Source organism: Gigantopelta aegis, chromosome 3 (genome assembly GCF_016097555.1).
Source record: "Gigantopelta aegis isolate Gae_Host chromosome 3, Gae_host_genome, whole genome shotgun sequence".
In the NCBI taxonomy this organism is placed as follows: Eukaryota; Metazoa; Mollusca; class Gastropoda; order Neomphalida; family Peltospiridae; genus Gigantopelta; species Gigantopelta aegis.
In genome coordinates this window covers 95,775,742-95,801,458 of record NC_054701.1, presented here as the reverse complement: position 1 = coordinate 95,801,458, position 25,717 = coordinate 95,775,742, and the positions used below count along the sequence as shown (strand labels likewise).

Sequence of the window (25,717 nt, the reverse complement as noted above, 5' to 3'; positions counted from 1 at the left end):
AGTCTGGACAGTCGCAGAACTCGTGACAGCGGACAGTTGGTAGTCTGGACAGTCGCAGAACTCGAGACAGCAGACAGTTGGTATTCTGGACAGTCGCAGAACTGGTGACAGCGGTAAGTTGTTAGTCTGGACAGTCGTAGAACTCGAGACAGCGGACAGTTGGTAGTCTGGACAGTCGCAGAACTCTAGACAGCGGAAAGTTGGTAGTCTGGACTAGAACTCGTGACAGCGGAAAGTTGGTAGTCTGGACAGTTGCAGAACTCGTGACAGTTGGTAGTCTGGACAGTCGCAGAACTCGTGACAGCGGAAAGTTGGTAGTCTGGACAGTCGCAGAACTCGTGACAGCGGAAAGTTGGTAGTCTGGACAGTCGCAGAACTCGTGACAGCGGAAAGTTGGTAGTCTGGACAGTCGCAGAACTCGTGACAGCGGACAGTTGGTAGTCTGGACAGTCGCAGAACTCGTGACAGCAGAAGAGCGGAAAGTTGGTAGTCTGGACAGTCGCAGAACTCGCAGAACTCGTGACAGCGGAAAGTTGGTAGTCTGGACAGTCGCAGAACTCGTGACAGCGGACAGTTGGTAGTCTGGACAGTCGCAGAACTCGTGACAGTTGGTAGCCTGGACAGTCGCAGAACTCGTGACAGCAGAAAGTTGGTAGTCTGGACAGTCGCAGAACTCGAGACAGCGGACAGTTGGTAGTCTGGACAGTCGCAGAACTCGTGACAGCGGAAAGTTGGTAGTCTGGACAGTCGCAGAACTCGTGACAGCGGACAGTTGGTAGTCTGGACAGTCGCAGAACTCGAGACAGCGGAAAGTTGGTAGTCTGGACAGTCGCAGAACTCGTGACAGTTGGTAGTCTGGACAGTCGCAGAACTCGTGACAGCGGAAAGTTGGTAGTCTGGACAGTCGCAGAACTCGTGACAGCGGACAGTTGGTAGTCTGGACAGTCGCAGAACTCGAGACAGCAGAAAGTTGGTAGTCTGGACAGTTGCAGAACTCGTGACAGCGGACAGTTGGTAGTCTGGACAGTCGCAGAACTCGAGACAATAGATAGTTGGTAGTCTGGACAGTCGCAGAACTCGAGACAGCGGACAGTTGGTAGTCTGGACAGTCGCAGAACTCGTGACAGCGGAAAGTTGGTAGTCTGGACAGTCGCAGAACTCGTGACAGCGGACAGTTGGTAGTCTGGACAGTCCCAGTAGTCTGGACAGTCGCAGAACTAGTTGGTAGTCTGGACAGTCGCAGAACTCGGACAGAAAGTTGGTAGTCTGGACAGTTGCAGAACTCGTGACAGCGGACAGTTGGTAGTCTGGACAGTCGCAGAACTCGTGACAGTTGGTAGTCTGGACAGTCGCAGAACTCGTGACAGCGGACAGTTGGTAGTCTGGACAGTCGCAGAACTCGTGACAGCGGAAAGTTGGTAGTCTGGACAGTCGCAGAACTCGAGACAATAGACAGTTGGTAGTCTGGACAGTCGCAGAACTCGAGACAGCGGAAAGTTGGTAGTCTGGACAGTCGCAGAACTCGTGACAGCGGACAGTTGGTAGTCTGGACAGTCGCAGAACTCGTGACAGCGGACAGTTGGTAGTCTGGACAGTCGCAGAACTCGAGACAGCGGAAAGTTGGTAGTCTGGACAGTTGCAGAACTCGTGACAGCGGACAGTTGGTAGTCTGGACAGTCGCAGAACTCGAGACAGCGGACAGTTGGTAGTCTGGACAGTCGCAGAGTCTGGACAGTCTTCCCAGTCTGGACAGTCGCAGACAGCGGAAAGTTGGTAGTCTGGACAGTTGCAGAACTCGTGACAGTTGGTAGTCTGGACAGTCGCAGAACTCGTGACAGTTGGTAGTCTGGACAGTCGCAGAACTCGTGACAGCGGACAGTTGGTAGCCTGGACAGTCGTAGAGCTCGAGACAGCGGAAAGTTGGTAGTCTGGACAGTTGCAGAACTCGTGACAGCGGACAGTTGGTAGTCTGGACAGTCGCAGAACTCGAGACAGCGGACAGTTGGTAGTCTGGACAGTCGTAGAGCTCGAGACAGCGGAAAGTTGGTAGTCTGGACAGTTGCAGAACTCGTGACAGCGGACAGTTGGTAGTCTGGACAGTCGCAGAACTCGAGACAGCGGACAGTTGGTAGTCTGGACAGTCGCAGAACTCGTGACAGCGGACAGTTGGTAGTCTGGACAGTCGCAGAACTCGTGACAGCGGACAGTTGGTAGTCTGGACAGTTGGTAGTCTGGACAGTTGCAGAACTCGTGACAGCGGACAGTTGGTAGTCTGGACAGTCGCAGAACTCGTGACAGCGGACAGTTGGTAGTCTGGACAGTCGCAGAACTCGAGACAGCGGACAGTTGGTAGTCTGGACAGTCGCAGAACTCGAGACAGCGGAAAGTTGGTAGTCTGGACAGTCGCAGAACTCGTGACAGTTGGTAGTCTGGACAGTCGCAGAACTCGTGACAGTTGGTAGTCTGGACAGTCGCAGAACTCGTGACAGCGGAAAGTTGGTAGTCTGGACAGTCGCAGAACTCGTGACAGCGGAAAGTTGGTAGTCTGGACAGTCGCAGAACTCGTGACAGCGGACAGTTGGTAGTCTGGACAGTCGCAGAACTCGTGACAGCGGACAGTTGGTAGTCTGGACAGTCGTAGAACTCGAGACAGCGGAAAGTTGGTAGTCTGGACAGTCGCAGAACTCGTGACAGCGGACAGTTGGTAGTCTGGACAGTCGCAGAACTCGAAGACGACAGCTTTGCTGAGATTGCACAGGAAAAAATACATGCAGTTTTCTGCCGTCTGCCATGTTGCTTGTTTATGGAATACTCTTGAAGAAGGGTGAAAGCCTCCAAAGTATGTGACACAATTAATATGAAATCAATGATCTCTAGTGGTATCATTAAAATAATAATAATAATAATAAAAAAAATTAATAAATAATATGACGTCATCACGTTTGCTTTTATATCATAACATGTTATGACGTTGTTAGATTAAGTCCTATCCTTTCACCCCTCTTGAAAAATATTCCAAAAAAATTCAAAATGGCAGCTGGCACAAAATTACATACTTTTTGCCCTATGCACTCTCAGCGAAGTCGATATAGGTGACATAGTTATCTGGTATGTGGAATCTGTGTCATTGTAATGGGTTTTTTCAAGATTTCTGTCTGGACAAACTTTGGAGGAAATCTAACGGCAATTAAAGGTAGGAGAGTAACTTTTCGTAGTTGTTAACAATTTTGTTCGGACAATAGTTGGTAGTCTGGACAGTTGCAAAACTCGTGACAGCGGACAATAGTTTTATATTGTGTACACTGATAAACTAGACGAGGGGATGTAATTTAGTCTTTAATAGGGCTCTGTTAGTCGAAAACATCTTCTAGTTTTATATTATAATGTACACTGATAAACTAGACACGAGGATGTAATTTAGTCTTTAATAGGGCTCTGTTAGTCGAAAACATTTTCTAGTTTTATATTATGTACACTGATAAACTAGACACGAGGATGTAATTTAGTCTTTAATAGGGCTCTATTAGTCGAAAACATCTTCTAGTTTTATATTATGTACACTGATAAACTAGACACGAGGATGTAATTTAGTCTTTAATAGGGCTCTGTTAGTCGAAAACATCTTCTAGTTTTATATTATGTACACTGATAAACTAGACACGAGGATGTAATTTAGTCTTTAAAGTTACATTCTCTGGTTACCATATTATAACATCATGTACAAATGTGAAATACAAGCTCAAATGCACTTTTAAAAGAGTCGTGTGTGTTCGCTATGGACGGATATCGTCAAACGTATACGCTTGATTCGTCGCCTGTGCCGCCATAGCTTGGCAAAGCACAAACGACAGCCTGTTGTCAGTTTCAGTTAACACGTGCGTTTGCCGATTTCAAATTGTAGGATTCGTCTCAAAAAATTAAAAGAGAAATCTTGCGCTGTACGAAGAACGTTCGGTTGAGGATACGGTACTAGAGTCTTTACTTAAAACCGGTTTGATCTTGACAACGTATTATCGACAGTCGTACCTTCCTATTTCAGAATTGATATTTTATAAAGTGTTAGTAGAACTTTCAAAGTTTAGTTTGTATTCTAGTAACACATTAATCATGCATATATTTTTAAAATAAAATATACTAAAGTAGACAATGAACGTTCTCACTTCTTAATTTTACGTGTTAAAATCGACAAATTCAAATAAATATGATTTCGTTTGGAAAGGGTAAAGTTGGTGTGTGTGTTGGGGGGGGGGGGGGGGGGGATGTTTAACGACATCAAAGATAAAGCATATTGATTTAATAATCATCCGACCCCATGCAACCGTAAATAAAATGTGTTGAGTGCGTCGTTAAATAAAACATATCCTATCCTTCCTTCCATCTGCTTTTGGATGTCTAACATTTGGTAATTTTGACATATAATCTTAGAGAGGAATCGGGTGCATGTGCAGGGGGAGGGTATTGGAGGTCGAAACCCTTACTTGCCCAAGCTTAAAAAAAATTGAAATGTATTTTCTGGGGGAGCATGGCCGCATATAAACTTCGCTCAACACAATCTATAACCCCAACCCCGCTGAAATCCCTGCACACCCGCCTTGGAAACCCGCTACATTTTTTCTTAGCAATGGATCGTTTATATGTACCATCCCACAGACAAGATATCACATACCATGGTCTTTTTGTATACCCGCCGATGGGGATCGATCCTAGACTGACCGCGCATTTCCAAAAAAAAACTTTTTTAGGTCTAAGTAATGAATAAAAATAACATATAGTCTTGAAAAATGTTACGTAAATAGAACACAGTACCCTCTTCCTCTACCCCTAGAGCGTTACGTAATTAGTAACACCCCCTTACATGTAACACGTATACCAACAGTTAGCCACTGTCAAAATTTCAAGGCAAATCCCCCACTCACCGACCCCTGGAAAGGCGTTGTACCATACCTCTATGGATATAAATATGTTTTGGAGATATGAGACGACCCCTCAATCAAGACAGTTAAATATGTTCAAAAATTGCGAAATCTCACATGATCTCTTGTTCGGGAATTCTATACTTGTGATAAGCCAATGAAAACCGAAATCGGTACGAGCCCGTCAAAAGTGTCCCACTTTCAAAATACTGGCTTTGTTTTTGACCTGCATAAGCCAGCGTAGTGAAACCAGTGCGGAGTGCGGCGTCATATCTGCACCAAACGTAATTGGATTTTCTGTTCTATATGCTTAAATAATAAAAATATTCCAGGGAATGTAGTTTTAATAGGGCTCTGGTAGTCGAAAACATCTTCTAGTTTTATATTATATACACTGATAAACTAGACACGAGGATGTAATTTAGTCTTTAATAGGGCTCTGTTAGTCGAAAACATCTTCTAGTTTTATATTATGTACACTGATAAACAAGACACGAGGATGTAATTTAGTCTTTAATAGGGCTCTGTTAGTCGAAAACATCTTCTAGTTTTATATTGTATACACTGATAAACTAGACACAAGGATGAAATTTAGTCTTTAATAGGGCTCTGTTAGTCGAAAACATCTTCTAGTTTTATATTGTGTACACTGATAAACTAGACACGAGGATGTAATTTAGTCTTTAATAGGGCTCTGTTAGTCGAAAACATCTTCTAGTTTTATATTATAATGTACATTGATAAACTAGACATGAGGATGTAATTTAGTCTTTAATAGGGCTCTGTTAGTCGAAAACATCTTCTAGTTTTATATTATAATGTACATTGATAAACTAGACACGAGGATGTAATTTAGTCTTTAATAGGGCTCTGTTAGTCGAAAACATCTTCTAGTTTTATATTATAATGTACATTGATAAACTAGACACGAGGATGTAATTTAGTCTTTAATAGGGCTCTGTTAGTCGAAAACATCTTCTAGTTTTATATTATAATGTACATTGATAAACTAGACACGAGGATGTAATTTAGTCTTTAATAGGGCTCCGTTAGACAACACTATTATAACAGAAACAAATGAGATGTCTTATAAATGTTTTCAAAATGAAGCATTGGAAATATTGTGAAACCTACTCGTTTTACACGGCTGTGTGTGCTTTGTAGATATTTGTGGAGCTGAGAGACACTTCCGGTCACGAGGATTACGACAAACTGCGGTCTGTGTCCTACCCCAACGTTGACGTCATCATTATGTGTTTCGCCATTGACAATGCAAGAAGCCTCAGTAACATCCTGGATAGATGGTACCCGGAAGTACGTCAGTATTGCCCCATGTGTCCCATAATGCTTGTCGGGACGAAGGCTGACACGAGAAATGACCCCAGAACAATTCAACGTCTCTCCAGCAGGAAGCAGGTGGTATTGCGACCAGAACAGGGGAGGAACATGAAAGACAGGATAGGGGCGCTCGTGTACCTGGAGTGTTCCGCCAAGGACAGTAATGGGGTGAAGGAAGTCTTCAAACAGGCGATTCGCCTGCAGGGGACGAAAAAGTCGACGACGAGAAAGTGTTCCTTACTGTAGTGTCTCAATTAAATTGATTAAAGTGTTCCTTACTGTAGTGTCTCAGTTAAATTGATTAAAGACTTCCTTACTGTAGCGTCTCAGTTAAATTGATTAAAGTCTTCCTTACTGTAGTGTCTCAGTTGAATTATCTGTTACATTGATTAGACTGTTCGTTACTGTAGGATGTCAGTTAAATGTATTAAAGTGTATTAAAGTGTTTCTTACTGTAGTGTCTCAGTTAAATTGATTAAAGTCTTCCTTACTGTAGTGTCTCAGTTAAATTATCTCAGTTACATTGATTAGACTGTTCGTTACTGTAGTATGTCAGTTAAATGTATTAAAGTGTATTAAAGTGTTCCTTACTGTAGTGTCTCAGTTAAATCGATTAACGTGTTCGTTACTGTAGTATGTCAGTTAAATGTATTAAAGTGTATTAAAGTGTTCCTTACTGTAGTGTCTCAGTTAAATCGATTAACGTGTTCGTTACTGTAGGATGTCAGTTAAATGTATTAAAGTGTATTAAAGTGTTCCTTACTGTAGTGTCTCAGTTAAATCGATTAACGTGTTCGTTACTGTAGGATATCAGTTAAATGTATTAAAGTATATTAAAGTGTTCCTTACTGTAGTGTCTCAGTTACACTGTGAAATAAAGAGGCTATTCCATGTTTTTTTTCGAATACGATTTTTATGTCAACTCGTGATGTGTGAAAACCATATTTCACGAATTGCGAAGCAATGAGTGAAAATATGGTTTTCATACATCACGAGTTGACATAAAAATCGTATTCTGAAAAAATACCATGAAATGGTCTATTTATTATATACATCTTTCCTAATTTGTGACAATATCTTTCGCTTTTTGGTAATATTTTTCGCTTATCCTATCTAAAAAACGTAACACGTAAGCTGTGCACCCTAACGGCCTTAACGAGGCCACTCACGTGGACATATAGATCGGACTTTAAACTTTTAGACCTTCGTTCAAAAGTTTATGTCGAAATTACTTTCTTTTTTTAATATTATTAAATAGTCCGATCCTCTCTTCTTTCTCTTATTTAATTTTAGACTGTCCTTCTAAAATGCTCCAAATTATATAAATATTCGACCGAGCAGTCAATTCTTCTTATTTTTGGCTTGTAACTCTTTTTTTTGTAAAATTCTGTTAACTTTTTACTAATTGCTATTTTCAAAATTCTGCCCATTTTCAACTCTACCCCCCCCCCCCCCCCCCCATCCCGAGTCAGGCCACCGGTCTTATCTAATTTCTTTTTGACCACCCGATCTAATCTAGCGACCAAATTTAATGAGTAGAATTTTCTTTATTAATTATATTAATTAGAGATGCGCATCAAAATTTAAAGCCCACTATTTAATTTTTGGATGTAAATTTAAAAATTGTCCGCTTAAATTTTTTTCTGTCCCGGGACAAGCCCCTGGCTATCCAAAGACAGGCCACGGGACGGACATGCTCGAAACTCTAGTGGTATATGAGCATGTAGAAATTATTCGCACTCGCACTACATTGTGTCATCATTATTTAGCTTCGTATTCAATTAGGTTTAGATATTTTATCGTAATTGCACTTCGTATCCCTTTTTTTATTTATAGGTACAGTTGTTTAAATTACATTTTTTTTTTTTTCAAATACGATCAGATGCATTGATAATAATCAAATTTAAATACGAAGAAACGAGACAAAGGGAGATAATTTAATCATGTAGCTAAAATACAGTGAAAATATGACTTTTCACCGGAAATCACTTTTATGGTTTCCGTAGATCTATATATTTCATTGCTATGTATATAATAAATCTATATATTTCATTGCTATGTATATAATAAAACTATATATTTCATTGCTATGTATATAATAAAACTATATATTTCATTGCTATGTATATAATAAATTGCGTTTTGTTATAAACTGCCTTTCTTCTTACTTTGCATTCTTGCCATCTCCGTATCGCATATTGACCATTCAGAGAAGCACTCAACAGTCTCATATTTAGCCTATTTTAAATAATATTATACTTTAACAGTATGATTATTTTAAACTTATAATTCCAATTGTGGTTTCTCGGTTCGTGATATTTGGAAAAATGCTATAACAATTGTCCATTCTGAACGACAAAACCGTCATACGTATTCTCTGTACAGTGCTGAGTCGACTGGGCATTTGGCAAAATAGTGGTTGATTCCATCTAGTGCCTCATCTATAGGAGGACAGCCACTCCCGAGAAGATCCTTTACTGGAGATCTCAGACTAGTTTACTAAATCAAAACAAGCACTGGACAGAGCTGATTGGAATAAAATTGTTTTGTTTAACGACACCACTAGAGCAGGATTTATTCATCATCGGCTAATGGATGTCAATCATTTGGTAATTTTGACATATAGTTAGAGAGGAAACTCGCTACATTTGTCCATTAGTAGCAAGAGATCTTTTATATGCACACTCTCATAGACAAGATAGCACATGACATACCACGGCCTTTGATATACCAGTCGTGGTGCACTGGCTGGAACGAGAAATGACCCAATGGACCCACACAATGGGATCGATCCCAGTCCAATCACGCATCAGGCGAGCGCTCTACCACTGGGCTACGTCCCACCCAGCATTGGAATAAATACAGTTGTGGTGACATGCACTCATGAATCACTGTCACAACAGTTATGATATCAGGTGTTCACGAAAGGTAAGCATACCCTGCCCCACCGGTGACGGCCATCATGAGTACTGCCACTACAGTTGTTAAGTCTGTCACTCCATCTAAAACGATGAAAACAATTATAAATGTGCAATAGTTTCACCACAGAGATGAACAGGTAGGCACAGATTCACTGGAGGTAACGAACACACAACTGAGATCCGCATTCTGTAAAACAGTCCTGTAACTGAACACAAAGATAACATTGTGTTTGTATATGAAAAGGAAAGCATTTGTTTGCATATTCCAAATTGAGAAACACCAATTTAATGTTATCCAGTGATCTAATCAAAAACAGAAACATTTCATCATTTTACAAACTGTTCCTGGAATACTCACTCTGGTATATTACGACAATACTCACTCTGGTATATTACGACAATACGTGCTATAATAACTTCTGATTTACAATACAGCGTGAAAGTTACGCTATAGGAGATGAAGAATTTATTGTTGTGCAATCGACCCACACACACTCCACATGCGCCTATTGTGTTCCATTAAAATATACAGCTGTCACTATTGCAGTCAATATTACAACAATAACATACAGGACACACACACACACACACACACACACACACACACACACACACACACACACACACACACATATGTATATATATATCAGATATATAAAAATAATATATATACACTGATTACAAGCATGTAACAAAAATTCGTAGCAATTGTCAGTTACAATAATTATATGTTAGTTTTTGAACATCGTACTTTTTGTTTAAATTCTAATAAAGAGCGATCTATTTTCCATAGATCTGGGAAAACATTTTCTGAATATATATTCAACAAGTTTGTGATTTTCAACAGGTTTCTGGGAATATTCATGAAGTTATTCTACAAATGTTTGCTTTCCCTTGAGAGTTTTGGAAATGTTTAAGATTAGCCATTCAACACGTTTCTGATTTTTCTACAGGTTTGTAGAAATGTTTATTCAGAGCTATTCAACACATCTCTGATTGTCCTACAGGTTTATGGAACTGTTTATTCAGAGCAATTCAACAAATCTCTGGTTTTCCTGCATGTTTGTGGAAATGTTGATGGAGAACTATTCAACACATCTCTGATTTTCCTACAGGTTTGTGGAAATGTCTTCAGACCTCGTTATTTCGCATGCACTGTCCGATGACGAGCGGGTCTTGCCGAACTCGTGAGCACGGACAATGCCGAGCAGTTCTCTATGCACGACGCTGGCCGAGTCGTAACTCCGGAACTTCTCGAAGAAAGGTTTCGGCCTGAGCGCTCGTCTAATGTACTCATTGGAGGAGAACGACAGTGGTCGTCTGACGTCACACTTGTGAGTCTTTCGTAATTCTCCATCACGCAGTCGCACCGTGAAGTCGTGACCATCACCATGGCGACGGACTCTGCTACACCCTTCACCCAGTGCACTCTGGGAGATTTCAGTTTGTGATTCACCGGTCGAGCTGGGCCGTGCGGCTTGACATATTCCGAATGACGTGACGTGTTGTATTTGTGGCTCTGTGGTAAAACGCTCGAATGTCGGGTCCCTGGCTGTTCGGATTGGCACCACCTCGGGTTGTACGGGTATGTCCCTTACCTGCATGTGTACAACGGTGATCTCGTCTGATGCCCGGATGTGATTAGCATCAGACACGAGGGAGGACTCGAACGAGAAACTCCTGTCGAACAGAGTCCCGCACGGTTCTCGTCGGTCGTCGACAAACCTGCAATTACCTCCCAGCTCATTGACGCTGCTAATATACCGGTCCCCGTGCAGCGAGGTTCGAAAGGTCCGGTTCCGGGGCGGAAGAGGAGGTCTCGTGACAACCTCATTGTCGAAACTTGCACACGGTTCCACAACGAAGTAATCATGCCTGTCAGCTCTGTCTGGGTATGTCTCGGCACCGGGACTCGGAACACCTCGACTTTCTTCTGAAACTGGAGGCTGACTCAAAACAATCACCTCCGGGGACGAGGGGGTGAATGTCGGCCCCGTGACATCGTCCTGGCGTTCTAGAACGAAGTAACCGTGCGTCTCGGTGTCCGTCTGTCCGCCAGACGTCTTCTCCTTGATGACAAACTTAGGAGCACGAGTATCTGAGCTGGTCTGTCCCCTCGTATTGAAAGAGACGTCATCAAAAGTATAAACAGTGTTACTCTGTGTGGGGGGAGTCCTGGGGCTGTAGTCTAGATGATCATACTCTGAGGACCCCACCCCTAGTTCCGCCACACTGGTAGACTGTCTAGGCGAAGAAGAAGGTATCGGTTCTATGCCAATATCATTATTCCCTGCACAATCACCAGATCTTGATACGATCAAGTGGTTGTAAATGTCCTTGTCTTTGAGACAGCCAGTTAGTTGTGCTGGCTTGAGACCAGTTTTCTTAGTCTCGATTGTTGAGATTCTCGAACCTTTTCCGTCTATTGTGGCATAAATGCCATCGAGGTCTGTAGTGTCTGGGAGGTTGGTGATCGATGTTGAGTCGACCTCTGAGTAGATGTGTTCCTCTCGATCTCCCCGGTTCGTTGATTCACTCACACAACAGAGGCGAGCACAGCAACTCACAGGTTCCGAGTCCTGCAAGAAGAAAAGAGTCAAACACTTGTACTGTCACACAAGTCAACAAGTCGAGATATATCTACATAGATATCACATTAAAGTGTCACACAAGTCAACAGGTCGAGAGATATCTACATAGATATCACATTAAAGTGTCACAAGTCAACAGGTCGAGATATATCTACATAGATACCACATTAAAGTGTCACACAAGTCAACAGGTCGAGATATATCTACATAGATATTACATTAAAGTGTCATACAAGTCAACAGGTCGAGAGATATCTACATAGATATCACATTAAAGTGTCACACAAGTCAACAAGTCGAGATATATCTACATAGATATCACATTAAAGTGTCACACAAGTCAACAAGTAGACATATATCTACATAGATATCACATTAAAGTGTCACACAAGTCAACAAGTCGAGATATATCTACATATATATTACATTAAAGTGTCACACAAGTCAACAAGTCGAGATATATCTACATAGATATCACATTAAACACAACAAGGCGAGATATATCTACATAGATATCACATTAAAGTGTCACACAAGTCAACAAGTCGAGATATATCTACATAGACGTCACATTAAAGTGTCACACAAGTCAACAAGTCGAGATATATCTACATAGATATCACATTAAACACAACAAGGCGAGATATATCTACATAGATATCACATTAAACGCAACAAGTCGAGATATATCTACATAGATATCACATTAAAGTGTCACACAAGTCAACAAGTCGAGATATATCTACATAGATATCACATTAAAGTGTCACACAAGTCAACAAGTCGAGAGATCTACATAGATACCACATTAAAGTGTCACACAAATCAACAAGTCGAGAGATATCTACATAGATATCACATTAAAGTGTCACACAAGTCAACAGGTCGAGAGATATCTACATAGATATCACATTAAAGTGTCACAAGTCAACAGGTCGAGATATATCTACATAGATACCACATTAAAGTGTCACACAAGTCAACAGGTCGAGATATATCTACATAGATATTACATTAAAGTGTCATACAAGTCAACAGGTCGAGAGATATCTACATAGATATCACATTAAAGTGTCACACAAGTCAACAAGTCGAGATATATCTACATAGATATCACATTAAAGTGTCACACAAGTCAACAAGTAGACATATATCTACATAGATATCACATTAAAGTGTCACACAAGTCAACAAGTCGAGATATATCTACATATATATTACATTAAAGTGTCACACAAGTCAACAAGTCGAGATATATCTACATAGATATCACATTAAACACAACAAGGCGAGATATATCTACATAGATATCACATTAAAGTGTCACACAAGTCAACAAGTCGAGATATATCTACATAGATATCACATTAAAGTGTCACACAAGTCAACAAGTAGACATATATCTACATAGATATCACATTAAAGTGTCACACAAGTCAACAAGTCGAGATATATCTACATATATATTACATTAAAGTGTCACACAAGTCAACAAGTCGAGATATATCTACATAGATATCACATTAAACACAACAAGGCGAGATATATCTACATAGATATCACATTAAAGTGTCACACAAGTCAACAAGTCGAGATATATCTACATAGACGTCACATTAAAGTGTCACACAAGTCAACAAGTCGAGATATATCTACATAGATATCACATTAAACACAACAAGGCGAGATATATCTACATAGATATCACATTAAACGCAACAAGTCGAGATATATCTACATAGATATCACATTAAAGTGTCACACAAGTCAACAAGTCGAGATATATCTACATAGATATCACATTAAAGTGTCACACAAGTCAACAAGTCGAGAGATCTACATAGATACCACATTAAAGTGTCACACAAATCAACAAGTCGAGAGATATCTACATAGATATCACATTAAAGTGTCACACAAGTCAACAGGTCGAGAGATATCTACATAGATATCACATTAAAGTGTCACAAGTCAACAGGTCGAGATATATCTACATAGATACCACATTAAAGTGTCACACAAGTCAACAGGTCGAGATATATCTACATAGATATTACATTAAAGTGTCATACAAGTCAACAGGTCGAGAGATATCTACATAGATATCACATTAAAGTGTCACACAAGTCAACAAGTCGAGATATATCTACATAGATATCACATTAAAGTGTCACACAAGTCAACAAGTAGACATATATCTACATAGATATCACATTAAAGTGTCACACAAGTCAACAAGTCGAGATATATCTACATATATATTACATTAAAGTGTCACACAAGTCAACAAGTCGAGATATATCTACATAGATATCACATTAAACACAACAAGGCGAGATATATCTACATAGATATCACATTAAAGTGTCACACAAGTCAACAAGTCGAGATATATCTACATAGACGTCACATTAAAGTGTCACACAAGTCAACAGGTCGAGATATATCTACATAGATACCACATTAAAGTGTCACACAAGTCAACAGGTCGAGAGATATCTACATAGATATCACATTAAAGTGTCACACAAGTCAACAAGTAGACATATATCTACATAGATATCACATTAAAGTGTCACACAAGTCAACAAGTCGAGATATATCTACATATATATTACATTAAAATGTCACACAAGTCAACAAGTCGAGATATATCTACATAGATATCATATTAAACACAACAAGGCGAGATATATCTACATAGATATCACATTAAACGCAACAAGTCAAGATATATCTACATAGATATCACATTAAAGTGTCACACAAGTCAACAAGTCGAGTTATATCTACATAGACGTCACATTAAAGTGTCACACAAGTCAACAAGTAGAGATATATCTACATAGACATCACATTAAAGTGTCACACAAGTCGATAAGTAGAGATATATCTACATATATATCACATTAAAGTGTCACACAAGTCAACAAGTCGAGATATACTACATAGATATCACATTAAACACGACAAGTCGAGAGATATCTACATAGATACCACATTAAAGTGTCACAGAAATCAACAAGTCGAGAGATATCTACATAGATATCACATTAAAGTGTCACACAAGTCAAGAAGTCGAGATATATCTACATAGATACCACATTAAAGTGTCACACAAGTCAACAAGTCGAGAGATATCTACATAGATATCACATTAAAGTGTCACACAAGTCAACAGGTAGAGAGATATCTACATAGATATCACATTAAAGTGTCACACAAGTCAACAGGGCGAGAGATATCTACATATAAATCACATTAAAGTGTCACACAAGTCAACAAGGCGAGAGATATCTACATATACATCACATTAAAGTGTCACACAAGTCAACAAGGCGAGAGATATCTACATAGATATAACATCAAAGTGTCACACAAGTCAACAAGTCGAGATATATGTACATAGATATCACATTAAAGTGTCACACAAGTCAACAAGTAGACATATATCTACATAGATATCACATTAAAGTGTCACACAAGTCAACAAGTCGAGATATATCTACATAGATATCACATTAAACACGACAAGTCGAGATATATCTACAGAGACATCACATTAAAGTGTCACACAAGTCGACAAGTAGAGATATATCTACATAGATATCACATTAAAGTGTCACACAAGTCAAAAAGTAGAGATATATCTACATAGATATTACATTAAAGTGTGACACAAGTCAACAAGTCGTGAAATATCTACATAGATATCACATTAAAGTGTCACACAAGTCAACAAGACGAGATATATCTACATATATATCACATTAAAGTGTCACACAAGTCAACAAGTCGAGAGATATCTACATAGATATCACATTAAAGTGTCTCACAAGTCAAAAAGTAGAGAGATATCTACATAGATATCACATTAAAGTGTCACACAAGTCAACAAGTCGAGATATATCTACATAGATATCACATTAAAGGATTATCCTCCGTTGTCGGCGATTGTTAAAGTTACAGTGTCTGGTTACCATATAATAATATCATGCACAAATATGAAATACAAGTTCAACTGCACTTTTAAAAAATTCGTGTGTGTTCGCTATGAACGGAGAACGTCAAAAGTATACGCTCGATTCGTCGCCTGTGCGGCCATTGCTCGGCAAACCACAAACGACAGCCTGTTGTGAATTTCAGTTAAAAGGTGCGTTTGCGGATTTGAAATTGTAGGGTTCGTCTCAAAAAATGACATGAGAATTCTTGCGCTGTACAAAGAACGTACTATTCTTTCGTTAAAACCGGTTTTGACCTTGACAACGTACTATCAACAATCGTACCTTCCTATTTATGAATTAATATTTTATAAAGTGTTAGTAGAACTTTCAAAGTTTAGTTTGTATAACACATTGATCATGTATATATTTTTAATAAAATATACTAAAGTAGAAAATGACCGTTTTCACTTTTTAATTTTACGCGTGGTAAAATCGACAAATTCAAATAAATATTATTTCGTTTGGAAAATAGAGCATATTGATTTAATAATCATCTGCTTTTGGATGTCAAACGTTTTGTAATTTTGACATATAATCTAAGAGAGGAAACGGGCGCATGTGCAGGGGAGGGTATTGCGGGTCGAAACCCTTCGCTGACCAAGATAAAAAAAAATTGAAATATATTTTCTAGGGGAACATGGCCCCATATAAACTTCGCTCAACGCAGTCTATAACCTCCAACCCCGCTGAAATCCCTGCACACGCGCCTTGGAAACCCGCTACATTAAAAAAATATTTTTATATGTTTTGTTTTTTGTTTTTTAGCAAGGGATCATTTATATGTACCATCCCACAGACAGGATATCACATACCATGGCTTTTTATATACCAGTCATGGCGCACTGGCTGGAACAATCCCGCCGATGGGGATCGATCCTAGACCGACCGCGCATTTACCCCCCCCCCCCCCCCCCTCCCACACACACACATTTTTAGGTCTAAGTAATGAATAGAAATAACATATAGTCTTCATAAATGTTACCTATATCGAACATACCGCCCTCTTCCTCTACTCCTAGAGCGTTACTTGCATGAAACGCGTATGCTAACCGCTGGTCACTGTCAAAATTTCAAGGCAAACCCCCCACCGACCCCTGGAAAGGTATTGTACCATACCTCTATGGATATAAATATATTTTGGAGGTATGAGACGACCCCTCAATCAAGACAGTTAAATGTGTTCAAAATCAAGTGAGAAGCTCAGCGCCTGCGCAACTCGCATAAATTCCCAGTTCTACTGGCGTCCCGCTAATTGATGAAAAACAAGCTGGCCATTGGGTTTGCAGTTGACCTAGATAATGTAGATAAGCGAGCATTGCGAAACTATAGCGATGTGGTGCCCCTTTTATGTACCAAACAGAACTAGATCATCTATTCTAAATGCTTAAATAATAAAAATATTCCAGACACTGCAGCTTTAACATGATCACCGGCATCGGTTGTGTTGTGGTTAAGCCATCGGACATAAGGCTGGTAGGTACTGGGTTCGCAACCCGATACATGCTCCCACACAGAGCGAGTTTTAACGACTCGGTGGGTAGGTGTAAGACCACTACACCCTCTTCTTTCTCACTAACAACTAACACACTGTCCTGGACAGATAGCTGAGATGTGTGCCCAAGACAGCTTGCTTGGACCTTAATTGGATATAGGCACAAAAATAAGTTGAAATGAAATAAGATGATCTCGACGAACAGAGACTTTTTAACTACTGTAATGACATATTAAATATATGTTTCTATATACAATACTAGTAGTTATGTGTTAAACGAGTTTCTCGTCGTCCTGGGGTTTGCAAGGGCTCAAATTTCATTATATATATATATATATATATATATATATATATATATATATATATATATATAGTCGAGCACTTTCGTATAGATATTCCTGAGTCGATATATGTTTTCTTTCTTGGTTGAGTCGATACGATTGAGTCGATATTACGTTTGTGGCAATATTTGGTTAACTCGATATTTTTGTTTTTACGATATCAACACAGCGGTACTCGACTGTATGTATATATATATATATATATATAGGTATGTCTGTCTGTCTGTATGTATTGATGTATGAATATCTATATATTGTATGTATGTTGAGGTTGACTGTTACATACATAGATATTAACGCACTGGCGCAGGGGATAATTAAATCCTTTCTGGCCTCGCAAATTGTCCCATGCTGTTGCTGGGACTCGAATCTGTGGCACCGAATCGCCCGCAAATTGCAAGACTAACCACGATGCGCTCTGAGCTATTGGGGCATCCATAAAAAGGATGCTTTTTAACTTAACAACATGCATGGGGCCTACAATCTACGCGATCGATTCCGCTTACGTGCATGATACCATTACGCAAAATGTCATACCTTGTCTTCAGTGTCCACGTGTACGGTCTGCTGGTTTGTTCCAGTTTTCTCCTGTGGCGACTCGCAGCTCGAGTTTGTTAATTTCAAACTCGCACACGCCGTGCTCTGTTCTCGTCTGTAAGAAAACAACGAGACTTGATGACATGAACACAACACACTCGTCACAGCGAGTGGGTGCCAAACCAATGTAAACACATAAATGAAATGATGACCATCATCAATATAAAAATCAAGAGTTAAATTAAAAAGCAGTGTGAACGTTACAGCGAGTCATACTAATCATACAATAAAAATAATGTTTCCAGCGTAACGATTTCACTTACTCACACTGTCAACTGTCACGACGAAGTTGGCCAACTCGACGGTTGCGTTGTAACTTTCCCAACTCCCGACTTACGACGAGTTCGCTCAGAATAACAACTAATGGGTTATACGACGAGAATCGTGTTGTAAGAGCACTCAGACTAGCAAGTGGACAGTCGTAGAAGTCGTGACAGTAGAAATTTGCCAACCTTGTCGTGGCAGTTAGTAGTCAGACACTAGCTTTAGACATACCTAATTTTTTGTTTCCTCCTGTGAGATGCGCATGCTACTATTACAGCGATGATGAGGAAAAACGCCACCGTTGATGTTGCTATGACAACAGTAAGAAGACGCGTCGTGTCCGGGGCTGTTCTCGAGTAGTCGCCGCCGCCGCCTGAGTAGTAAAACAACAACAACAGTCAGTCAGGGTTAGTTCTAGAGGTCTCTGTACAGGATTAGTTCTAGAGGTCTCTGTACAGGGTTAGTTCTAGAGGTCTCTGTACAGGGTTAGTTCTAGAGGTCTCTGTACAGGTTACGGGGAAGTGAACACATAAGCGTACGAACCTCTGTGTGTGTGTGGGGGGGGGGGGGGGGGCAACCCAGTCCTGGTGAAAATCATCAAAGAAGAATTCGGACAAAATGAGCTGGCCTGAACACGTTTCACCATGTATTTCCATCATTCTACAAACAATATAAGTTGTAATCCATGTAAAAATGCGTTTCGTTTGTAACCATATACAGCTGTTTGGCAGTGAGGCCAATATGAGTAGATGTAATCGATATGCGGGCACCTTTGTTTAATTCAGGCAAACATCAGCCTGCCCCCCCCACCCCCACCCCCACCCCCCAATATGAGCCCGTATCAGTGAATATAACAGTTGCCTGGCTGTTAATGGAAAATATAGCTTTGCTTGAAAACTACGTGTCAGAATGATTAAATGTTTGAAATCTAATACCCAATGATTAATTAATCAATTGACGTGCTCTAGCGATGTCGTTAAAAATAAGCTTCACTTTATTACAGGCAATAAGCACCACAGCAGACAAGACTGAGTCCATGGGAATTATTTCATTTCAAATTATTTTCGTGCTTATATCCAGTTAAGGGGCAAGCACGTTGTCCTGGACACACACACCTCTGCGTTGTCTGTCCAGGTCAGTAAATTAGTTATTAGTGGTTAGAGAAGAGGGTGTAGTGGTCTTACACCTACCCATTGGGTCGTTAAAACTCGCTCTGGGTGGAAGCCGGTACCGGTCTGCGAACCCTGTACCTACCAGCCTTATGTCCGATGGATAAACCACGACACCACCGAGGCCGGTATTGGAATTATATTACTTGTCTCTATTAATGGTTTTGTGCTTTATATCTACTGGGCGTTTCAGGTTCCAATTTACAAAATCTATTTCCACTGCTTACAATGTCAACGTTTACTAATAAAACTAATATAAGCAGCGTATCAACACACCCAGGAAGTACACCAATAAAAAGTGTGGGACCTCACATCTAATATACCTGCAAGACTATGGAAGATGGGGGTGGGGGTGGGGCTGGGGAATAGTGTGTGGGGGGATGGGGGGGGGGGTCACATACCATTTTAGAGATTTAATTATTTTTTTTGTTAGCAACCCTCATTTTTGCTGAAATTCGCAGTTCCATTTTAGGGGTACCCTGCACTAGTTTCAACCTCTGGTGTATACTGCATAACAACTGTATAATAAATACAAGTGCATTTATTTAGTGCCAATGGATAGTAATATTCGCACAAATAATCAATATCACTACCATAGGCCTACTTGACCCTGAACGTTGACACTTAAACTTTCTTTGGTACAATGCAACTTCCAGCATGCTGCACTTAGCCGTCTGTCGAGAATATAGGTTGAAGAGACCGTCCTAGTCTACAGCCATCGTTTCGAGATGTTTGCGAAGAGATCGTCCTAGTCTACAGCCATCGTTTCGAGATGTTTGCGAAGTGACCGTCCTAGTCTACAGCTATTGTTTCGAGATGTTTGCGAAGAGACCGTCCTAGTCTACAGTCATTGTTTCGAGATGTTTGCGAAGAGACCGTCCTAGTCTACAGCTATTGTGATATCAGTACAATAAATACCACTGGGCCCCGTTCCACGAAGCGATCTTAGCACTAAGATCATCTCAAGTAATTATGCACTTAAGGCGATCGTAGCGGTAACAGCATCTCAAGTACATGAAATAGTTATGCACTTAAGGCGATCTTAGCGCTAAGATCGCTCCGTGGAACATGGGGAGCCTGGCGTGTTCATCACTGATGACTTACCGTATGACTTGTGAAGAACAGTGGTGGTCATGCCCTGCACGGGGACAATACCTGAAACAAAAGAGACAATTGTTTTTATCGGCACACGTTAATCCAATATCTCTCTATCTATCTATCTATCTCTCTCTCTCTCTCTCTCTCTCTCTCTCTCTCTCTCTCTCTCTCTCTCTCTCTCTCTCTCTCTCTCTCTCTCTCTCTCTCTCTCTCTCTCTCTCTCTCTGCCGTGACCTGTTACAAGCAGGTAATGTAAGACTAGACATGATTTTGTGTAAATTACATTCAAGTCGTAGGGAGAAATTTGTACCGTACACATTATAGAGTGCATACGGTTGTGACGTAAAACGGTTTCTGTCCATATGTAAAATAGCGAGTATGAGACTACAATATATGTGTTGTATTATTAGTATTACTATAGTTAAGATTACCTTCTGTCGTGTTTCTTCCTGAGTTCTTCATCGTAACATAATGTCCATCTCCGTCTAGAAAATATCAATTTACTCGCTGATTATAAAATGTTATATGAAATTGCCACACCCTCCAAAATGATGGATAATTTGAAATATTAACCACAAATCCACTTTCTTACTGGCGCCAGTGGTAGTTAAAAGATGTACTCATTACGTAGAGACGAGGTGGACAAGTAGTCTCTATTTTATAAAAAATTTAAGAACGTTCTTCTTTACAGTGTGACCAAAGTCCGTTACATGTACTGTCCTGCATGGGATAGTGCATATAAAACATCCATTGCAGCTCAGTGGTAAAACTCTCGCTCTCGATGAACTATTTACCCCCGTCCCAACAAATGTGCCCTGCCTCCCTCCCTCCGTCCCTCCGTCCCTCCCTCTTTCGACCAAGCGTGAACATAACGTGATATGTTAGACGTCCGTTCACCACAGATAACTGAGTTTAAAATATGCTGAGCTAAATATTCATTCCTGTCCTCCCGAGTGGAGATATTTCAATGATTCCAGTTAATTACCACCAAGTGAAGCTGTTTTCTAGTCGCTTTCATTGTCCTCTCTGCTCTGTAATCCTAGAGTTTGTCAGAATAAACTACATTGCTACTGTCATCGACGAAGCTGTGGTTTGTTAGTTATTATATATAAGTCTAGTATATATCATGTCACAAGTGGTGAAGCTGTGGTTTGTTAGTTATTATATACAAGTCTAGTATCTACCACGTCACAAGTGGTGAAGGTCGCGCATGTGCAACTGTAACCCGGACCTTTGTCTTGCAGAGTTCTCGGTTTACCAATCACAGCCCGCCAGATGTCGCTACGATGTGGGCAGGATGCAACTGTGTGATAATAGCGTAATGAGAAATGGCCACTTGTAGCCACTTGAGACACCGAGAGCGTGTTAGTAACACATCGATAGATTGTTTATCTACAACGAACTACAAGTTGTTTGTATACAGTCACACTAGCTGGCTAACATAGTTTTGTCACAAAGGTAGAAATATTGAAATATAAATGTTAGAATTATCATTAATACAGGACCACCATCAGTACAAATATCTCTCAGCGACATCACCAACAGACCACGTGATTGTCCAACATCATCATTCCACGACGACGATTAACATCACATGATATGTCGTAGAGATACGACCGTCGTTACTGCTTTAAACACGCTACGTTGGTAGCGAGGAGAGTAAATAACTAACCGTCTTTCTCTAATACAAATATTTCTCTACAACAGTTTCTCTTAGAGGTGAGCGGAAGTTACAGTCTAGTGTTGTCTTACACACGTGCACGTACATGTATGTATGTAGTAGTGGCAGTAACTACTGGGAATTCACCCAACAGTCCAGTTAGTGGAGCCTGGACTCTCAAACAGAGGATTTATGGTTCGAATCCCATTAGTAGAGATCGATTTTACATCAGAAGGATGTCGTACTACCGAGTTACATCTGACCCAATACAAGGCGCGTGTGCAGGGCGAGGGTTTCAGGGCTAGTTACATCTAACCCAATACAAGGCGCGTGTGCAGGGCGAGGGTTTCAGGGCTAGTTACATCTAACCCAATACAAGGCGCGTGTGCAGGGCGAGGGTTTCAGGGCTAGTTACATGTAACCCAACACAAGGCACGTGTGCAGGGCGAGGGTTTCAGGGCTAGTTACATCATCCCCGACACAAGGCACGTGTGCAGGGCGTGGGTTTCAGGGCTAGTTACATCTAATCCAATACAAGGTACGTGTGCAGGGCGAGGGTTTCCCAACACAAGGCGTGTGTGCAGGGCGAAGGTTTCAGGGCTAGTTACATCTAACCCAATACAAGGCGCGTGTGCAGGGCGAGGGTTTCAGGGCTAGTTACATCTAACCCAATACAAGGCGCGTGTGCAGGGCGAGGGTTTCAGGGCTAGTTACATCTAACCCAATACAAGGCGCGTGTGCAGGGCGAGGTTTCAGGGCTAGTTACATGTAACCCAACACAAGGCACGTGTGCAGGGCGAGGGTTTCAGGGCTAGTTACATCTAACCCAACACAAGGCACGTGTGCAGGGCGAGGGTTTCAGGGCTAGTTACATCTAACCAAACACAAGGCACGTGTGCAGGGCGAGGGTTTCAGGGCTAGTTACATCTAACCCAACACAAGGCACGTGTGCAGGGCGAGCGTTTCAGGGCTAGTTACATCTAACCCAATACAAGGCGCGTGTGCAGGGCGACGGTTTCAGGGCTAGTTACATCTAACCCAATACAAGGCGCGTGTGCAGGGCGAGGGTTTCAGGGCTAGTTACATCTAACCCAATACAAGGCACGTGTGCAGGGCGAGCGTTTCAGGGCTAGTTACATCTAACCCAATACAAGGCACGTGTGCAGGGCGTGGGTTTCAGGGCTAGTTACATCTAACCCAATACAAGGCACGTGTGCAGGGCGACGGTTTCAGGGCTAGTTACATCTAACCCAATACAAGGCACGTGTGCAGGGCGACGGTTTCAGGGCTAGTTACATCTAATCCAATACAAGGCACGTGTGCAGGGCGACGGTTTCAGGGCTAGTTACATCTAACCCAATACAAGGCACGTGTGCAGGGCGACGGTTTCAGGGCTAGTTACATCTAACCCAATACAAGGCACGTGTGCAGGGCGACGGTTTCAGGGCTAGTTACATCTAACCCAACACAAGGCGCGTGTGCAGGGCGAGGGTTTCAGGGCTAGTTACATCTAACCCAACACAAGGCGCGTGTGCAGGGCGAGGGTTTCAGGGCTAGTTACATCTAACCCAACACAAGGCACGTGTGCAGGGCGAGCGTTTCAGGGCTAGTTACATCTAACCCAACACAAGGCACGTGTGCAGGGCGACGGTTTCAGGGCTAGTTACATCTCACCCAATACAAGGCACGTGTGCAGGGCGACGGTTTCAGGGCTAGTTACATCTAACCCAATACAAGGCACGTGTGCAGGGCGACGGTTTCAGGGCTAGTTACATCTAACCCAATACAAGGCGCGTGTGCAGGGCGAGCGTTTCAGGGCTAGTTACATCTAACCCAATACAAGGCACGTGTGCAGGGCGAGCGTTTCAGGGCTAGTTACATCTAATCCAATACAAGGCACGTGTGCAGGACGAGGGTTTCAGGGCTAGTTACATCTAACCCAATACAAGGCGCGTGTGCAGGACGAGGGTTTCAGGGCTAGTTACATCTAACCCAATACAAGGCACGTGTGCAGGGCGAGGATTTCAGGGCTAGTTACATCTAACCCAATACAAGGCACGTGTGCAGGGCGACGGTTTCAGGGCTAGTTACATCTAATCCAATACAAGGCACGTGTGCAGGGCGAGGGTTTCCCAATACAAGGCACGTGTGCAGGACGAGGGTTTCAGGGCTAGTTGCATCTAATCCAATACAAGGTACGTGTGCAGGGCGAGGGTTTCCCAATACAAGGCACGTGTACAGGGCGTCGGTTTCAGGGCTAGTTACATGTAACCCAATACAAGGCGCGTGTGCAGGGCGAGGGTTTCAGGGCTAGTTACATCTAACCCAATACAAGGCGCGTGTGCAGGGCGAGGGTTTCATGGCTAGTTACATCTCACCCAAAACAAGGCGCGTGTGCAGGGCGAGGGTTTCAGGGCTAGTTACATCTAATCCAATACAAGGTACGTGTGCAGGGCGAGGGTTTTCCAATACAAGACACGTGTGCAGGGCGAGGGTTTCAGGGCTAGTTACATCTCATCCAACACAAGGCGCGTGTGCAGGGCGAGGGTTTCAGGGCTCAAATCCCGCCCGTTATAACACATTCTCTTTTTTCTTTTCAGTATATTTTCCTGAGGAATATGTCTCGACCCCCCCACCCCCCCCCCCCCACCCCCCGATAAATATCGTCGCCACAGTCTAGACCCGCCCCTGAATACACTTCTAACAAAGGCTATTCCACCGACTTAAATCTGGATCCATTTATTTCAACAGATATTATTTTAATTTGATAGACAATTTAGTTACAGTAAACCCATTAAATATCGTTAGTACAGAGTATTAAATATCAGTATTACAGAGTATGAAATATTGGTATTACAGAGTATTAAATATCAGTATGATAGAGTATTAAATATCAGTACTACAGTTTCGAGCATGTCCGTCCCGGGGCCTGTCTCTGGATAGCCAGGGGCTTGTCCCGGGACAGAAAAAAAGTAAGCGGACAATTTTGAAATTTACATCCAAAAATTAAATAGTGGGCCTTTAAAATTTTGATGCGCATCTCTAATATAATTAATAAAGAAAATTCTACTCATTAAATTTGGTCGCTAGATTAGATCGGGGTGGTCAAAAAGAAATTAGATAAGATGGGGTGGGGGGGGGGGGGGGGGGGGTAGAGTTGAAAATGGGCAGAATTTTGGAAATAGCAATTAGTAAAAAAGTTAATCGAATTTAAAAAAAGAAAAGAAAAAAAGAATTACAAGCCAAAAATAAAAAGAATTGACTGCTCGGTCGAATATTTATATAATTTGGAGCATTTTAGAAGGACAGTCCAAAAATAAAGAAGAGAA

At 41.4% G+C, this 25,717-nt stretch overlaps 2 protein-coding genes across 4 annotated transcripts in view; one reads left to right on the top strand and one right to left on the bottom strand.

Moving 5' to 3' along the window:
- Positions 1 to 7,269, top strand: part of LOC121369405 (ras-like GTP-binding protein rhoA) — a 20,614-nt gene extending 13,345 nt beyond the window's left edge. For all 3 annotated transcript variants that reach the window (XM_041494490.1, XM_041494489.1, XM_041494491.1), the window contains one exon: positions 6,078 to 7,269. In XM_041494490.1, coding sequence (XP_041350424.1) covers positions 6,078 to 6,497 — 420 coding nt within the window. In that variant the 3' untranslated portion in view covers positions 6,498 to 7,269. The remainder of the gene's footprint in view (positions 1 to 6,077) is intronic.
- Positions 7,270 to 9,442: 2,173 nt separating this feature from the next.
- The window catches only part of LOC121369401, a 33,125-nt gene continuing 16,850 nt past the window's right edge, over positions 9,443 to 25,717 (bottom strand). Inside the window, exons 2-6 of the mRNA XM_041494483.1 lie at positions 21,160 to 21,213; positions 20,735 to 20,785; positions 18,693 to 18,834; positions 18,138 to 18,252; positions 9,443 to 11,751 (exon numbers count right to left, since the gene is read on the bottom strand). Coding sequence (XP_041350417.1) covers positions 10,282 to 11,751; positions 18,138 to 18,252; positions 18,693 to 18,834; positions 20,735 to 20,785; positions 21,160 to 21,213 — 1,832 coding nt within the window. The 3' untranslated portion in view covers positions 9,443 to 10,281. The remainder of the gene's footprint in view (positions 11,752 to 18,137; positions 18,253 to 18,692; positions 18,835 to 20,734; positions 20,786 to 21,159; positions 21,214 to 25,717) is intronic.